The sequence below is a fragment of the Ranitomeya variabilis genome, chromosome 7 (genome assembly GCF_051348905.1).
Source record: "Ranitomeya variabilis isolate aRanVar5 chromosome 7, aRanVar5.hap1, whole genome shotgun sequence".
NCBI classification, from domain to species: domain Eukaryota; kingdom Metazoa; phylum Chordata; class Amphibia; order Anura; family Dendrobatidae; genus Ranitomeya; species Ranitomeya variabilis.
The window spans coordinates 234,276,787-234,293,791 of NC_135238.1; the positions used below are offsets into that span (position 1 = coordinate 234,276,787).

A 17,005-nucleotide genomic window follows, 5' to 3' on the forward strand; every position below is an offset into this window, starting at 1 on the left:
TGTGCAAAATTAAATAAAGTGGGAAGGAGAAGGAAAAAGAAGAAATTAAAAAAAAAAATGGAAAAGGAAAAAATAAATCAGGAAATCACCTCCTGGAGTAAAGGGAAGGAGCGATGGCAAAATCTGACCCATCTTACACATCCAGCAGCTCCTGAGGGTTATATAGACCCTTGGTTTATTTTCTACGATGACCCTCTTATGAGGGTGGAAGATCTTTCCATTGTTCCTTAAAGACAACTTGGGAGTAAAAAACAAAATCAGAAGAAGAAAACTTGACATGGAATTTACAAATATTCTAGACACCAGGGGGTGAAAGTTTAGGAAATGGGGACAGATGGGTTAAGTGGCCGGCCGCCCTGCACCAATGTGAAGCTGCAGTAAGATTCCAGCACACGGGGAGGTGTCTTGCACGTCTGCGCCTCCCCCTCATTAATATTACTGCACATCCTGGTATATGCGTTCACCTGCCTCACCTGTGATCAGTCCTGCAGAGAGTCTCCATACAACCCCAGCTCTGCTCCTTCTGCAGCTCCCCAGGGCTCACGACACCATCACTGAGCACCCGAACCCTTCAGGAGGTGCCTAACTTGACTTACCCACTCCATTTTCTCCTACGTCCTACCTCCTTCATGTCTTTCCAAATGTCTTCCGGAGCCCCAAGTTGGCGCAGCAGCTCCTCAAGCCAGATGGGATCGGGGGATTTCAGGATGTCGCCCTCCAGGTTGCAGTCATTGCGTTCCGGCTTGGATCTCCAATCAATGAAGTCGGCCATGGAGTCTTCTCTTCCTTCGCTTCGCTCCGGGTTGGACTCTTTGCTGCAGAACAACCATCAAGAGGCGATGCAGGAGCTGAACGAACGTCTCGCCGGTTATCTCCAACGCGTCCGGGGTCTGGAGGAAGAAAACCGAAAACTGCAAGATGAGATTGAGGACATATCTGCCAGGAAGAACCCGGCCCCTCGAGACTGGGAGACTTGCCAGGCACCTCTGCAACAGCTGCGAAAGCAGGTGAGACCCCCATGAAAATTAGGGGGAGACAGTCAAATGATGGCAAATGCCAGCCAATGCCCACGGGGTCAGTGAGCGCCATGTATCAGCAGTGTATTCACATGGACCATAGTGCCCTCCTGATGCCCCGAGGCGCAGAACACAAATGTGACTGCAACTTCCCCAATTGTGTACAATCATGGGAGATCAGTGATCAGGATGCAACTTCTGCAGCCACACAGGGGCCCCAGAGGTCAGGGGCCACTTCTGTCCCCAAAGCAGGTGGAATTGTGCACTATGAGGAGCTATCAGACTGCCCTTATGATGTCCTTGCCCAGGGTCCTCCTCTGTGTCACCTCCTGGTCCAAACTGTGTCTAATAAGTTACTTTCCCAGAGATAATTGGTCGCTGTAAATGCAGGAACAGATCATGATACATAATAGGGATCGGTGCAATGATCACAACCACCATCCTCTAGTCTGTGGGTTTGCACTGATGGATCCTATCAGATCTCGTCCTTCTCTTCTGCTGTGCACATTTATCCCTGGTTCTGCCGCTGTCACACATTACCGGCGTTGTGCTCCGTGCGCTCACAATGTGCAGTTGTCTGTACTCTGATAGCAGAGGAAGAGTAATTAGTGTATGAGGATCAGCGTGATATGAGCATCCGTCTGTGGTTCATCCACCAGCCCCCAAAATATCACCATACACTATGCAAATACTAATACAGTGCATTAATACCGCCATACAGTGCCCAAATTATGTAACCACATACAGAATAAGTAATAGCACCAGATATTGTGGAAACACTAGTAATATAATGGATTAATACACCTAATCAGTGCCCAAATAATATCACCACATACTGTGCATTAATACCACCAGACAGGGCTCAAATAATGTCATCATACAGATCCAAAATAATGTCATGATATACGGTATAAATGATCTCACCATATATTGTACAAATACTAGTTACACATTAATACCACTATACAATGCTCATATAATAGCGCATTACAGCACCCTATAGATACCAAATGACACTGACATACACAATACTGCTATATAGTGAGAAAATAATATTGCCATAACAGTCACAAATAGCGTGATACAGAGCCCAAACAATACTGTCATAGTCCAGATTACTACATCGTGCCCACAGAAAATATTGTTCCAAATACATTTGCTTAAATAATATTACTAAACAATGCAAAGGTATTCGACCATACGGCATCCAAGCAATACCCTCCTGGAGCTCCAAAATACGACCATACCCTACTCGCAACACCATGCCATATGGTGCTAAAGTAAAAACACCCCATACTCTCAATATCAGTAAAACACTGAAGAGAAAAAAAAAGTGCAAAAATATGAAATATACAATACCCAAACAATGGAACAATCGCTCTGCACAGTGCCCATGTAATGCCACCATTTAGGAGTAAAGATATCCCCACATAGGATCGGGGGATCGCCAGATATCAGAGCCCAATCATCAGGATTTTATAGCAGGTCTAATAAGGATCACTTCCTTCAATTTTCACTTTCTGGGTTCCTCTTAAAAGGTGGAAGATCTGAATATGGACAACGCCAAACTCCTGCTGCAAATTGACAATGCCAGGCTGGCAGCGGACGACTTCAAAGTTAAGTGAGTAACTGCTAATGTCCTAGCTAGAGATGAGCGGACCCCTGGATATTCAGGTTTGGGGGATTTGACCGAATAGTTAACAAAAAGTTTGGTGCGGGTACCCGAATCCCATTTAATTGAATGCGGGCCCAAACATTCAGTGTGCAGAACAGCGTAACACTGCCTCTGATCGGTGGTAAAATCATTACCGCTGGTCAGAGAGCTAAGTATCCCATGCTGTCAAATGACAACATGAGCCTGCAGCTGTGGTCAGAGTAAAAAGTTTACCTCCAGTCACTGGGAGTAGTATTCCCATCACCTGACGCCATCAGCCTATGCCTGCTGTCACTAATAACAGTAAGGGCAGGCGGCGGCTGATGGGAGTATGGAGTGGGTTCCTCTATATTTTTAATAACCAGCCAGACAAAACTGACAGCTGCAACCCTCAGCTGTCAGCTTCAGCAAGGCTGGTTATCAAGAATAGAGGGGTCCCCTGCAGTTTTTTTTAAATTATTTAACCCCTTCCCGACATTTGACGTACTATCCCGTCGAGGTGGGGTGGGCCCGTATGACCGCCGACGGGATAGTACGTCATACGCGATCGGCCGCGCTCACGGGGGGAGCGCGGCCGATCGCGGCCGGGTGTCAGCTGCATATCGCAGCTGACATCCGGCACTATGTGCCAGGAGCGGTCACGGACCGCCCCCGGCACATTAACCCCCGGCACACCGCGATCAAACATGATCGCAGTGTACCGGCGGTATAGGGAAGCATCGCGCAGGGAGGGGGCTCCCTGCGGGCTTCCCTGAGACCCCCGGAGCAACGCGATGTGATCGCGTTGCTCCGAGGGTCTCCTACCTCCTTCCTGGCTGCAGGTCCCGGATCCAAGATGGCCGCGGCATCCGGGTCCTGCAGGGAAGGAGGTGGCTTACCGAGCGCCTGCTCAGAGCAGACACTTGGTAAGCCTGCAGCCCTGCACAGCAGATCGTCGATCTGGCAGAGTGCTGTGCACACTGCCAGATCAATGATCTGTGATGTCCCCCCCTGGGACAAAGTAAAAAAGTTAAAAAAAAATTTTTCCACATGTGTAAAAAAAAAAAAAAAAAAAATCCTAAATAAATAATAAAAAAAAAAAATATATTATTCCCATAAATACATTTCTTTATCTAAATAAAAAAAAACAAAACAATAAAAGTACACATATTTAGTATCGCCGCGTCCGTAACGACCCAACCTATAAAACTGCCCCACTAGTTAACCCCTTCAGTAAACACCGTAAGAAAAAAAAAAAAAAAACGAGGCAAAAAACAACGCTTTATTACCATACCGCCGAACAAAAAGTGGAATAACACGCGATCAAAAAGACTGATATAAATATCCATGGTACCGCTGAAAACGTCATCTTGTCCCGCAAAAAACAAGCCGCCATACAACATTATCAGCAAAAAAATAAAAAAGTTATAGTCCTGAGAATAAAGCGATACGAAAATAATTATTTTTTCTATATTTTAGTTTTTATCGTATAAAAGCGCCAAAACATAAAAAAATGATATAAATGAGATATCGCTGTAATCGTACTGACCCGAAGAATAAAACTGCTTTATCAATTTTACCAAACGCGGAACGGTATAAACGCCTCCCCCAAAAGAAATTCATGAATAGCTGGTTTTTGGTCATTCTGCCTCACAAAAATTGGAATAAAAAGCGATCAAAAATGGTCACGTGTCCGAAAATGTTACCAATAAAAACGTCAACTCGTCCCGCAAAAAACAAGACCTCACATGACTGTGGAGCAAAATGTGGAAAAATTATAGGTCTCAAAATGTGGAGACGCAAAAACTTTTTTGCTATAAAAAGCGTCGCTGGTTTCACACTTGCGTTTTTGTCTGCAGCGTTTTTTGCACAAAAAAACGCATGCGTTTTTTCCCTATATTTAACATTGAAAACGCATGCGGTTTTTTTGTACGCGTTTGGTCGCGTTTTCAAACGCATGCGTTTTTTTTCTGCATGCGTTCATTTTCAGAAAAACAACCTGCAGTATTTTCTTGCGTTTTTAAGCACATGCGTTTGTTTGCGTTAAAAACGCATGCATTTAAACACACTGAAAAGCCACCCACCACCATCAAGGTGATAAAGGGATCCAAACCCTAACCCTAACTCTACCCCTAACCTCACCCCTAACCGTTTAATGAACATTTTCTGACAGTCATAGTGCCACGTATTTCAGTGCCACGTATTTCAGTGCCACGTATTTCAGTGCCACGTGTTTCAGTGCCACGTGTTTCAGTGCCACGTATTTCAGTGCCACGTATCACATATTTCAGTGCCACGTATCACGTATTTCAGTGCCACGTATCACGTATTTCAGTGCCACATATTTTAGTACCACGTATTTCAGTGCCACGTATTTCAGTGCCACGTATTTCAGTGCCACGTATTTCAGTGCCACGTATTTCAGTGCCACGTATTTCAGTGCCACGTATCACGTATTTCAGTGCCACGTATTTCAGTGCCACGTATTTCAGTGCCACGTATTTCAGTGCCACGTATTTCAGTGCCACGTATTTCAGTGCCACGTATTTCAGTGCCACGTATCACGTATTTCAGTGCCACGTGTTTCAGTGCCACGTATTTAAGTGCCACGTATCACGTATTTCAGTGCCACGTATTTCAGTGCCACGTATTTCAGTGCCACGTATCACGTATTTCAGTGCCACGTATTTCAGTGCCACGTATTTCAGTGCCACGTATTTCAGTGCCACGTATTTCAGTGCCACGTATTTCAGTGCCACGTATTTCAGTGCCACGTATCACATATTTCAGTGCCACGTATTTCAGTGCCACGTATTTCAGTGCCACGTATTTCAGTGCCACGTATTTCAGTGCCACGTATTTCAGTGCCACGTATTTCAGTGCCACGTATCACGTATTTCAGTGCCACGTGTTTCAGTGCCACGTATTTAAGTGCCACGTATCACGTATTTCAGTGCCACGTATTTCAGTGCCACGTATTTCAGTGCCACGTATTTCAGTGCCACGTATTTCAGTCACGTTTAGGGTTAGGGGTAGGGTTAGGGTTAGGGTTAGGGCTAGGGTTGGAGGTAAAGTTAGGGTTGGGGCTAAAGTTAGGGTTGGGGCTAAAGTTAGGGTTAGGGTTTGGATTACATTTACGTTTGGATTAGGGTTGGGATTAGAATTATGGGTGTGTCAGGGCTAGGGGTGTGGTTAGGGTTACCGTTGGGATTAGGGTTAGGGGTGTGTTTGGGTTAGGGTTTCAGGTAGAATTGGGGAGTTTCCACTGTCCAGGCACATCAGGGGCTCTACAAGCGCGACATGGCGTCCAATCTCAATTCCAGCCAATTCTGCGTTGAAAAAGTAAAACAGTGCTCCTTCCCTTCCGAGCTCTCCCGTGCGCCCAAAAAGGGGTTTACCCCAACATATGTGTTATCAGCGTACTCGGGACAAATTGAACAACAACTTCTGGGGTCCAAGTTCTCTTGTTATCCTTAGGAAAATAAAAATTTGGGGGGCTAAAAATCATTTTTGTGGGAAAAAAAAGATGTTTTATTTTCACGGCTCTGCGTTATAAACTGTAGTGAAACACTTGGGGGTTCAAAGTTCTCACAACACATCTAGATAAGTTCCTTGGGAGGTCTAGTTTCCAATATGGGGTCACTTGTGGGGGGTTTGTACTGTTTGGGTACATCAGGGGCTCTGCAAATGCAACGTGACGCCTGCAGACCAATCCATTTAAGGCTGCATTCCAAATGGCGCTCCTTCCCTTCCGAGCTCTGTCATGCACCCAAACAGTGGTTCCCCCCCACATATGGGGTATCAGCGTACTCAGGACAAATTGGACAACAACTTTTGGGGTCTAATTTATCCTGTTACCCTTGTGAAAATACAAAACTGGGGGCTAAAAAATCATTTTTGTGAAAAAAAAAAAGAATTTTTATTTTCACGGCTTTGCGCTATAAACTTTAGTGAAACACTTGGGGGTTCAAAGTTCTCAAAACACATCTAGATAAGTTCTTTGGGAGGTCTAGTTTCCAATATGGGGTCACTTGTGGGGGGTTTGTACTGTTTGGGTACATCAGGGGCTCTGCAAATGCAACGTGACGGCTGCTGACCAATCCATTTAAGTCTGCATTCCAAATGGCGCTCCTTCCCTTCCGAGCTCTGTCATGCGCCCAAACAGTGGTTCCCCCCCACATATGGGGTATCAGCGTACTCAGGACAAATTGGAAAACAAATTTTGGGGTCCAATTTATTCTGTTACCCTTGTAAAAATACAAAGCTGGGTGCTAAAAAATCATTTTTGAGAAAAAAAATAAAAATTATTTTCACGGCTCTGCGTTATAATCTGTAGTGAAACACTTGGGGGTTCAAAGCTCTCAAAACACATCTAGATAAGTTCCTTAGGGGGTCTACTTTCCAAAATGGTGTCACTTGTAGGGAGTTTCAATGTTTAGGCACATCAGGGGCTCTCCAAACGCAACATGGCATCCCATCTCAATTCCAGTCAATTTTGCATTGAAAAGTCAAATGGCGCTCCTTCCCTTCCAAGCTCTGCCATGCGCCCAAACAATGGTTTACACCCACATATGGGGTATCAGCGTACTCAGGACAAATTGCACAACATTTTTTGGGGTCCAATTTCTTCTCTTACCCTTGGGAAAATAAAAAATTGGGGGCAAAAAGATCATTTTTGTGAAAAAATATGATTTTTTATTTTTACGGCTCTGCATTATAAACTTCTGTGAAGCACTTGGTGGGTCAAAGTGCTCACCACACATCTAGATAAGTTCCTTAGGGGGTCTACTTTCCAAAATGGTGTCACTTGTAGGGAGTTTCAATGTTTAGGCACATCAGGGGCTCTCCAAACGCAACATGGCGTCCCATCTCAATTCCAGTCAATTTTGCATTGAAAAGTCAAATGGCGCTCCTTCCCTTCCAAGCTCTGCCATGCGCCCAAACAATGGTTTACACCCACATATGGGGTATCAGCGTACTCAGGACAAATTGCACAACATTTTTTGGGGTCCAATTTCTTCTCTTACCCTTGGGAAAATAAAAAATTGGGGGCGAAAAGATCATTTTTGTGAAAAAATATGATTTTTTATTTTTACGGCTCTGCATTATAAACTTCTGTGAAGCACTTGGTGGGTCAAAGTGCTCACCACACATCTAGATAAGTTCCTTAGGGGGTCTACTTTCCAAAATGGTGTCACTTGTAGGGAGTTTCAATGTTTAGGCACATCAGGGGCTCTCCAAACGCAACATGGCGTCCCATCTCAATTCCAGTCAATTTTGCATTGAAAAGTCAAATGGCGCTCCTTCCCTTCCAAGCTCTGCCATGCGCCCAAACAATGGTTTACACCCACATATGGGGTATCATCGTACTCAGGACAAATTGCACAACATTTTTTGGGGTCCAATTTCTTCTCTTACCCTTGGGAAAATAAAAAATTGGGGGCAAAAAGATCATTTTTGTGAAAAAATATGATTTTTTATTTTTACGGCTCTGCATTATAAACTTCTGTGAAGCACTTGGTGGGTCAAAGTGCTCACCACACATCAAGATAAGTTCCTTAGGGGGTCTACTTTCCAAAATGGTGTCACTTGTAGGGGGTTTCAGTGTTTAGGCACATCAGGGGCTCTCCAAACGCAACATGGCGTCCCATCTCAATTCCAGTCAATTTTGCATTGAAAAGTCAAATGGCGCTCCTTTCCTTCCGAGCTCTGCCATACGCCCAAACAGTGGTTTACCCTCACATATGGGGTATCAGCGTACTCAGGACAAATTGTACAACAACTTTGGGGGTCCATTTTCTCCTGTTACCCTTGGTAAAATAAAACAAATTGGAGCTGAAATAAATTGTGTGTGAAAAAAAGTTAAATGCTCATTTTTATTTAAACATTCAAAAAATTCCTGTGAAACACCTGAAGGGTTAATAAACTTCTTGAATGTGGTTTTGAGCACCTTGAGGGGTGCAGTTTTTAGAATGGTGTCACACTTGAGTATTTTCTATCATATAGACCCCTCAAAATGACTTCAAATGAGATGTGGTCCCTAAAAAAAAATGGTGTTGTAAAAATGAGAAATTGCTGGTCAACTTTTAACCCTTATAACTCCGTCACAAAAAAAAATTTTGGTTCCAAAATTGTACTGATGTAAAGTAGACATGTGGGAAATGTTACTTATTAAGTATTTTGCGTGACATATGTCTGTGATTTAAGGGCATAAAAATTCAAAGTTGGAAAATTGCGAAATTTTCAAAATTTTCGCCAAATATTCGTTTTTTTCACAAATAAATGCAAGTTATATCGAATAAATTTTACCACTAACATGAAGTACAATATGTCACGAGAAAACAATGTCAGAATCGCCAAGATCCGTCAAAGCGTTCCAGAGTTATAGCCTCATAAAGGGACAGTGGTCAGAATTGTAAAAATTGGCCCGGTCATTAACGTGCAAACCACCCTTGGGGGTGAAGGGGTTAAATGTAAAAAACAGCTCTCCATACATGTGCTGTGACTGTGACACAGCCACGACACATGCAGCTGCGGCGCCGATCAGCCGGCACAATCCAGGAAGCCGGGTTTCCTCTGCAGTTTATTCGGCAAGGGTTATAGCTTGCCAAATAAGAGGGAACCTGAGCAAATTCACTCATCTCTACTCGGGAATCTGAACATGAATCTGAATGAGCAACGTTTGTGCCGACTGAGATTGGCGAAAGTTTTCCGAACAAGTTCACTCATCTCCACTACACTTAAGAGTTCACGTCAGACACCGGAAATGTGACATCTTCATATGAAGTCTAAGAAATAATCGTAATGTAACAAGATGTAAAACTCCTCCTGTTGTTTCTAATCGTTCAGCAGCACAAAGTATTTCAGGAGACGTGTGCTCACCTTCTGGGAAGTCGTAAGTTACATATTAGTTGGTGCAGGGTCCCCAGCAATAAATAGTCTATGCTACGAAGTTCCTCAACTAACTGAAATAGGACGTTTATACATAAAATGTAATATGTGTGACCACAACACATTGCTATTAATAATGGTGCCTGCAGGCTGGAAGCGGAACAGGTCATCTGTGATGGGGTGCACAAGGACACCCAGGGACTGCGCAAGATGATAGATGACACCAACTTCCTGAGGATGAAACTCGAGTCTGAGGTAGAGAATCTGAGAGAAGAGCTGGCCCATCTACATAAGGATCACAAGGAGGTGAGTGCATGCTGTAGATAGCCTACGTATAAGAATACAACTACTATAATACTGCCCCCAATGTACAAGAATATAACTACTATAATACTGCCCCCAATGTACAAGAATATAACTACTATAATACTGCTCCTATGTACAAGAATATAACTACTATAATACTGCCCCCTATGTACAAGAATATAACTACTATAATACTGCCCCCTATGTACAAGAATATAACTACTATAATACTGCCCCTATGTACAAGAATATAACTACTATAATACTGCCCCTATGTACAAGAATATAACTACTATAATACTGCCCCTACGTACAAGAATATAACTACTATAATACTGCTCCTACGTACAAGAATACAACTACTATAATACTGCTCCTATGTACAAGAATATAACTACTATAATACTGCTCCTATGTACAAGAATATAACTGCTATAATACTGCCCCTATGTACAATAATATAACTACTATAATACTGCCCCTATATACAAGAATATAACTACTATAATACTGCCCCTATGTACAAGAATATAACTACTATAATACTGCCCCTATGTACAAGAATATAACTACTATAATACTGCTCCTATGTACAAGAATATAACTACTATAATACTGCTCCTACGTATAAGAATACAACTACTATAATACTGCCCCTACGTACAAGAATATAACTACTATAATACTGCCCCTACGTACAAGAATATAACTACTATAATACTGCTCCTATGTACAAGAATATAACTACTATAATACTGCTCCTATGTACAAGAATATAACTACTATAATACTGCTCCTATGTACAAGAATATAACTACTATAATACTGCTCCTATGTACAAGAATATAACTACTATAATACTGCCCCTATGTACAAGAATATAACTACTATAATACTGCTCCTACGTATAAGAATATAACTACTATAATACTGCTCCTATGTACAAGAATATAACTACTATAATACTGCCCCCAATGTACAAGAATATAACTACTATAATACTGCCCCTATGTACAAGAACATAACTACTATAATACTGTCCCTATGTACAAGAATATAACTACTATAATACTGCTCCTATGTACAAGAATATAACTACTATAATACTGCTCCTACGTATAAGAATACAACTACTATAATACTGCTCCTATGTACAAGAATATAACTACTATAATACTGCTCCTATGTACAAGAATATAACTACTATAATACTGCCCCTATGTACAAGAATATAACTACTATAATACTGCCCCTATGTACAAGAATATAACTACTATAATACTGCTCCTATATACAAGAATATAACTACTATAATACTGCCCCTATGTACAAGAATATAACTGCTATAATACTGCCCCTATGTACAATAATATAACTACTATAATACTGCTCCTATATACAAGAATATAACTACTATAATACTGCCCCTATGTACAAGAATATAACTACTATAATACTGCCCCTATGTACAAGAATATAACTACTATAATACTGCCCCTATGTACAAGAATATAACTACTATAATACTGCTGCTAGGTACAATATATTACTAATATAATACTTCTGATTCTGTCTCCTCATTATTATTTATCTCAGTTCAGTAATGTCACTTGATAAGAAATCCTCACCTTCTGTGTACAGAGTCGTCATATTTATCTAGCGGGTGCGCTCCTCATCCGGGATCGGCCCTGTATATTCTGTATGTTTGGTTTTCTTTCATCTGACATTATGTAGCAGTGTGGGGTTTTCTGCTCACAGATTACATTCAGAAGTTGAGTAACTTTGTAAACACTCGGCTTCATCATGTACATTGTACATCTTCTCTTACACTCCAATCACATACAAAGCTGCATTCAGAATTCTGCTGGTTGACGTATGAAATCTGTCACCAATTTGGTGACAAACAGAAAAGACAAGTGTGAACAGGTGCGAGCTATATAACAAAATGAAGCTGCGCTCTGAAATGTTATATGTAAACATTGAATATATGAAATTGCATTATTGCTGTAGAAAACATGCTAAATAATGAAGGTACTTAGTGCACAAATTGGCCAATTTATTTGTGCCCAACAACAGCGACAAGGCGTACCTCTTTGTTGGGACCCTAAACCTAACAAGATGCCTCTCGCGGGCTATAAGCCTACAATGATAAGGACAGGCAGCATCAAGCTCTATGATACAGGTTTTCTACAGCAGTCATGCAGTTCCAGTTCCATATAGTAAGTGTTTACATATTATAGCGCTTCCGAGTGCAGCTTTAATTTACTAGACACGGATTTTAGTTCCGCCATCTAGTGGTCACATCCTCGTTTTCTAATTTTACAGGAAGTGGCGGCCATGCAGGCTCTCATAGCCACTAATAATGTAAGGGTTGAAGTGGACGCACCAAAAAAACCAGACCTGAACGAAAGCATCGCTCAAATCCGCAGCCAGTATGAGAAAATGGCCGAGCAGAACCGGGCGGATGCGGAGAACGCGTATCAGAACAAGGCAAGAGCAAAAAATACAGATCAAATCAAATCTGCCCTGTGTATATCTATAATATCTATAACTCACAAATGGAGTCATTGTAACAATGTAGTATAATATTACATAATTTATTTTTCCTAAAGGGGTAGCTCACTTTTACTTATCTCCTCATGCCACATTTTTTAGACATATGTGGGGGGCCTAAGTGCTGGGACCACTCATATCTGGAAGAGAGGGGCTTCTAGTAATTTTGTTTGGCCACACAGTTAAGTGAACCTTCTGCAAATTAGGTGCCAAAATCCCAGAGTTTAAAAGAGTATTATCTGCCCTTTTAATTTGAGGTTCTCCTTTATGAACCATTATGTTGTGATTATATTGTATTGTTATTCTGCCATCTAAGCACTCCAGGCTAAAAGAGAAGGGGCGAGGCACAGAGAAAATAGCAATTGGCATAATACAGTATCAGTTTGGCTTGGGGCGCTCCTTTAACAAGTTACTACTTTGTAGCAGCAGATTAGACAGGAGGGCGAGATCGCAGGGTCTCCGCAGAGCCATGAAGCCCCAGCTACTCCCTCGGTGGTTTCGGGAACTTCGCTCTCATCAGGATATAACTGGACAATTAGGCTATGTTCACACGTTACATTTTTTTTTTCTTTACTGCTCTCTTGCCAGTAAATAAACTGCTCACAAAAAAACAGGTTTTGCTGCACTTTTTGTTGTCTCTTGTGCATGCTGATGTAGTTTAGTTCCTCCCCAAAGAAAATCATGATGCAACTTCCTTGCGCCAAACCCTGATACCTGCAGTTTTTGCTGCATTTTTGCACATACCCATTACTTTTTTTATGGGTGAAAAAATGCTGCAAAAACGCTGAAAGTAGTGACATGCTGCAGTTTGCAAAAATGCAGCAGTTTTTCCAAATCATGAAGGAAAAGAAATCAGTATTTGTGCATTTGATTTCTGAAATTTCATTGCTTTTTCTGGTACTGTAAAACACAGCTTAAAATTTGCATAAAAAGGCAGCAAAAAACACAACATGTGAACATGGCCTTAAAGTTCTTCTTTCTTTGCTGCAGTTCGACTCCCTTTCCAAGGAGACAAGCGTGAACACAAAGGCGCTGGACCAAGCCAAGACAGAGGTGTCTGACCTCCGGCGCCAGCTACAGGCTTTAGAGATGGAACGTCAGACCCTCCAAAAAACGGTGAGGAGGACCCTCCAGTGTGGGATTTAGGATGCACTGAAGAGAGTGGAAAATGTTTTCATTTTCTAAGTGTTGTTACTTGTCGCTTTGGCATAAAATTCACATACAAATTGCGCCATTTTGGTTTACAAGATGCCATCTGCCCCATGACTCCCCTTCATTTTGCTTCATTCCCAGGTGGACTCTTTAGATCACGTCTTGAAGGACACAGAGAATCACTACGGATCCAACCTGACGGAGCTGAATCGCCTCCTGGCGCGCCTCCAGGACGAGCTGGCCGCCTGTCGTTCTGACATCGAGCGGCAAGTCCGGGACTACGACGCGCTCCTGAACCTAAAATCCAAGCTGGAGAATGAGATCCACGCCTACCGCACCCTGCTGGAAGGAGCCACAGACAAGTAACAGCCGCAAGCAGAGCTCAGAAATAACACTCTGCTCTCACTTTATATATTAAATTATATAATTATTATACACAGATCTCTAGCAAAATAGGCCATAAACTTCCCACAAGTACCGTGCGGATTCTCTGCAGATTTATCCATTACTTAAACTAAAGGAATAAAATCTGCAACATAAATTCAGACGCCGAGCGAAAATCTAATCCACATGCAGGAATCTTATTGCATGCTGGATTTTATCTGCACAAATCAATTGCTAAAATCCGCAACATGTTGGTCCCAATTACTTTTTTCTCTATGGGGGAGATCGATTACGGGCTACCGTTAAGGTATGTCTTGGAATATGTATTATTTCAACTAATATTCAGATTTTGTGTTTCAGGAACGGTCCAGAGTCTCCAGCAAAAGGCGGTAAGTGAATATTAGGTAAGAAAAAGGAAAATCTTAACTTCTGAAAGGATTATAAAATCAGAGAATTAGTAAGAACAGGACCAGATGGGGCTGGTAATTGCTCCACAATGATCCCATCCTTAAAATATTTTCTCCTGGATTCGCTCCCCTAATTTTCTCCTATTGTGCAACTTATATAGTGACATCAGCAAAGGAACAATCCCGCTATATAACCCTGGCCTAATATATACTGCATGTAAGGAAATTGCTTACATTGCAATTGCTTATTATTAGCTGCTATTCACTTCTGAATGGTTATTAAATTAATTTTATTGATTTTTGGTCTGGTTAGTAAAGAATATGGGATGATCCTCTCTGGTCACGGCATACATAGACCCCATAGATATGTACATGTGAATGTCCCCATTCCTCCTTTTGATGATGGAGACCTGAAAACTTTTAATATATGGAGATCGATTTTTAAATATTTTGTACCCAAATCATTATCGCACGAAGACCCTTTATTGTCTAGTTTTTGGTGTTTGTTTTTTTTAACTTACACCTTTTCTTATTTATTTTTTTTCCATTGCTGATAGGATTTACAAATGTTTTCAGCTGATTCAATTGCAAAAATTGTTTGCAAATGTACATCAGCAAAGTTTGCGACATTTTAGTATCGCATGTGACTTACCCTAAAAGTAAAAAAAAAGAAAAAAGTTGATAGAAATAAAAAACATTTTGGATGTCGAGCATTTTTGAACGTATCTGTTTAGAGTAACAATCTGCAACTTCTAGGATTTTACACTTAGGTGGTTGGCGTAGATTTTAACCTGTAGATCATAAGTTATCCGGCTTGGACCAGATGCACATTTCTGTTAACGGCCGAAGCCCAGGATGCAACAAGAGCGCATGTAAATGCAACAATAGGAAAATCGGAAAAAAAAAAACAGGCCACACAGCAACATTAGGATAAAAGTCCCAAATGTTTATTAACAAATATTAAGGGACAATGAGCATCATCGAACCAGATGAAACGTGTAGGCTTACTAAGTGGTTTCAAGAAAGGACAATAAACTTAAATTAAAAAAATAAATACATACCGTACATACAAAGAATGATTACATAGTAGATGGAGACTGGTAGCATTATTCAGCCCTTTAATATGATTGCATTCCATGAAGAGTTTAGAGAAAACGTAAAAAAAAAAAAATTGATTATGAAGGATAATTCATGACTGGGAACGGCAGAGTTCGAGAACGTGTTGGTTTACCGAAGATTGATGTTACTTGTTGTCCCCTAATATTTATTAGACTTTTATTCTGATTTGCAGTGAAGCCAATATTTTGTATTTTCTTAAGACTTGACAGCACAACATGCAACAAATTAATTAAGAGTTCACCCTTAAAAAAGTTTATAGCATCTTTCCCCAGTGGCTTCTGTTTCAGAGGAGCACAAAAGACAGTTTTAGTGAAATTTACCCTCTTGGGCTTCCAATTCATAATTTTGTCTTTATATTAGTGAATTTTCTGTGCTTGTCTTGTTATCTTTATTGCAAGTTTGTTGAACTGGAGCAAGACGGATGACTGAATTTTGTGAAACATAAGACACTTTTTTGGATCTTACCTGATTAGCGCAGAAAGCGGCACTTTAGTTTAACTGTGCCAAAGATTTTGGACTCCATTACTGGAGCACCACTGCACAAAGATGGTTAGAGATTTTGCAGTCACAAATTAATTACGTCAAAATATCTGGATAAGGAAAACCGCAGACAAAATAGTGAAAGACAAAACCAAGCAAAGATAACTTAGATGTGCAAACTAAATAATGATCAAATAAAGACACTGTTAAAACCATGGTTATGCCAGAAAAAATATGCAGTGATGAATCAGGGCTTGTATATTGTTACCATTTTAAAACACATGCTTGCTGTCAATGAATGGAACATTATTACAGCTGATGGTTTCTAACAATTGTATCAAACCAGGCCAATACTCTGAGCTGAACACATCAGAAGAGTCGCTCCTGTCCTGAAAGTTCGTTACAATGTATCAGTCTAAAGTCTGCATGGTGTAGCTCACAGAATACAACTGTAACAAACCCTCAGCTGTGAGAAGAGAGTGGAATTTTACATATTGACTAATTGAAAAGCTTACCGTGATTAATTCTGTGTCTCCCCCACAGCACCAAGCACTATACAGAAGGTGACTGTGACCCAGCACGAGATCGTGGACGGAAAAGTAGTGTCGGCGTCATCTGAAGACACCATTAAATAAGATGGCGATTGTTAACAGGATCTATTAATAAAACTAATAAGAACTACTTATCTGTGGCTTTGTATTAATGCGGAAATGTAACGACTATTCCTTGCTGTTCTAATAATGTCACGTCCTGGAATATAAGAATTTCCAGACCATCAGATTCCGGACTATTGGACTCTATATTCAAATAAAGGGAAGAATTTATTAATGACTTTAGGTCACTATAATACAGAGAATAATGGTATTATTCGCAACACTTCACAAGTAGCGAGAAAAGTGGGTGAGGTTAGGACGGGTGTGAACGACATCACTTCCGAGCACATCATAATCCACGGGTGGGCTCGTTCCTCCTGACCGGGGCATGGTCGATCGGGAAAACGGCAGTAATATAGTTATTGGACAAGTATACAATGTGCAGAATGTCTGCTAATCCGGCATATGACA

General features: G+C 41.2%; 1 protein-coding gene across 2 annotated transcripts; it reads left to right on the top strand.

Annotated features, from left to right (window-relative positions):
• The first annotated feature begins 487 nt into the window (after nucleotides 1–487).
• On the top strand, nucleotides 488–16,622 carry LOC143784692 (keratin, type I cytoskeletal 18-like). Of its 2 annotated transcripts, none has more exons than XM_077273210.1 (8): nucleotides 488–1,007; nucleotides 2,555–2,637; nucleotides 9,690–9,846; nucleotides 12,172–12,336; nucleotides 13,390–13,515; nucleotides 13,693–13,913; nucleotides 14,296–14,339; nucleotides 16,485–16,622. In XM_077273210.1, exons 1-7 carry the CDS (start codon nucleotides 630–632, stop codon nucleotides 14,330–14,332), a joined length of 1,167 nt encoding a protein of 388 aa, XP_077129325.1. In that variant the 5' UTR covers nucleotides 488–629; the 3' UTR covers nucleotides 14,333–14,339; nucleotides 16,485–16,622. The 2 variants fall into 2 exon arrangements, with proteins under 2 accessions (XP_077129325.1, XP_077129323.1); XM_077273208.1 differs by having other exon boundaries at nucleotides 14,296–14,324.
• The last annotated feature ends 383 nt before the right edge of the window (nucleotides 16,623–17,005 follow it).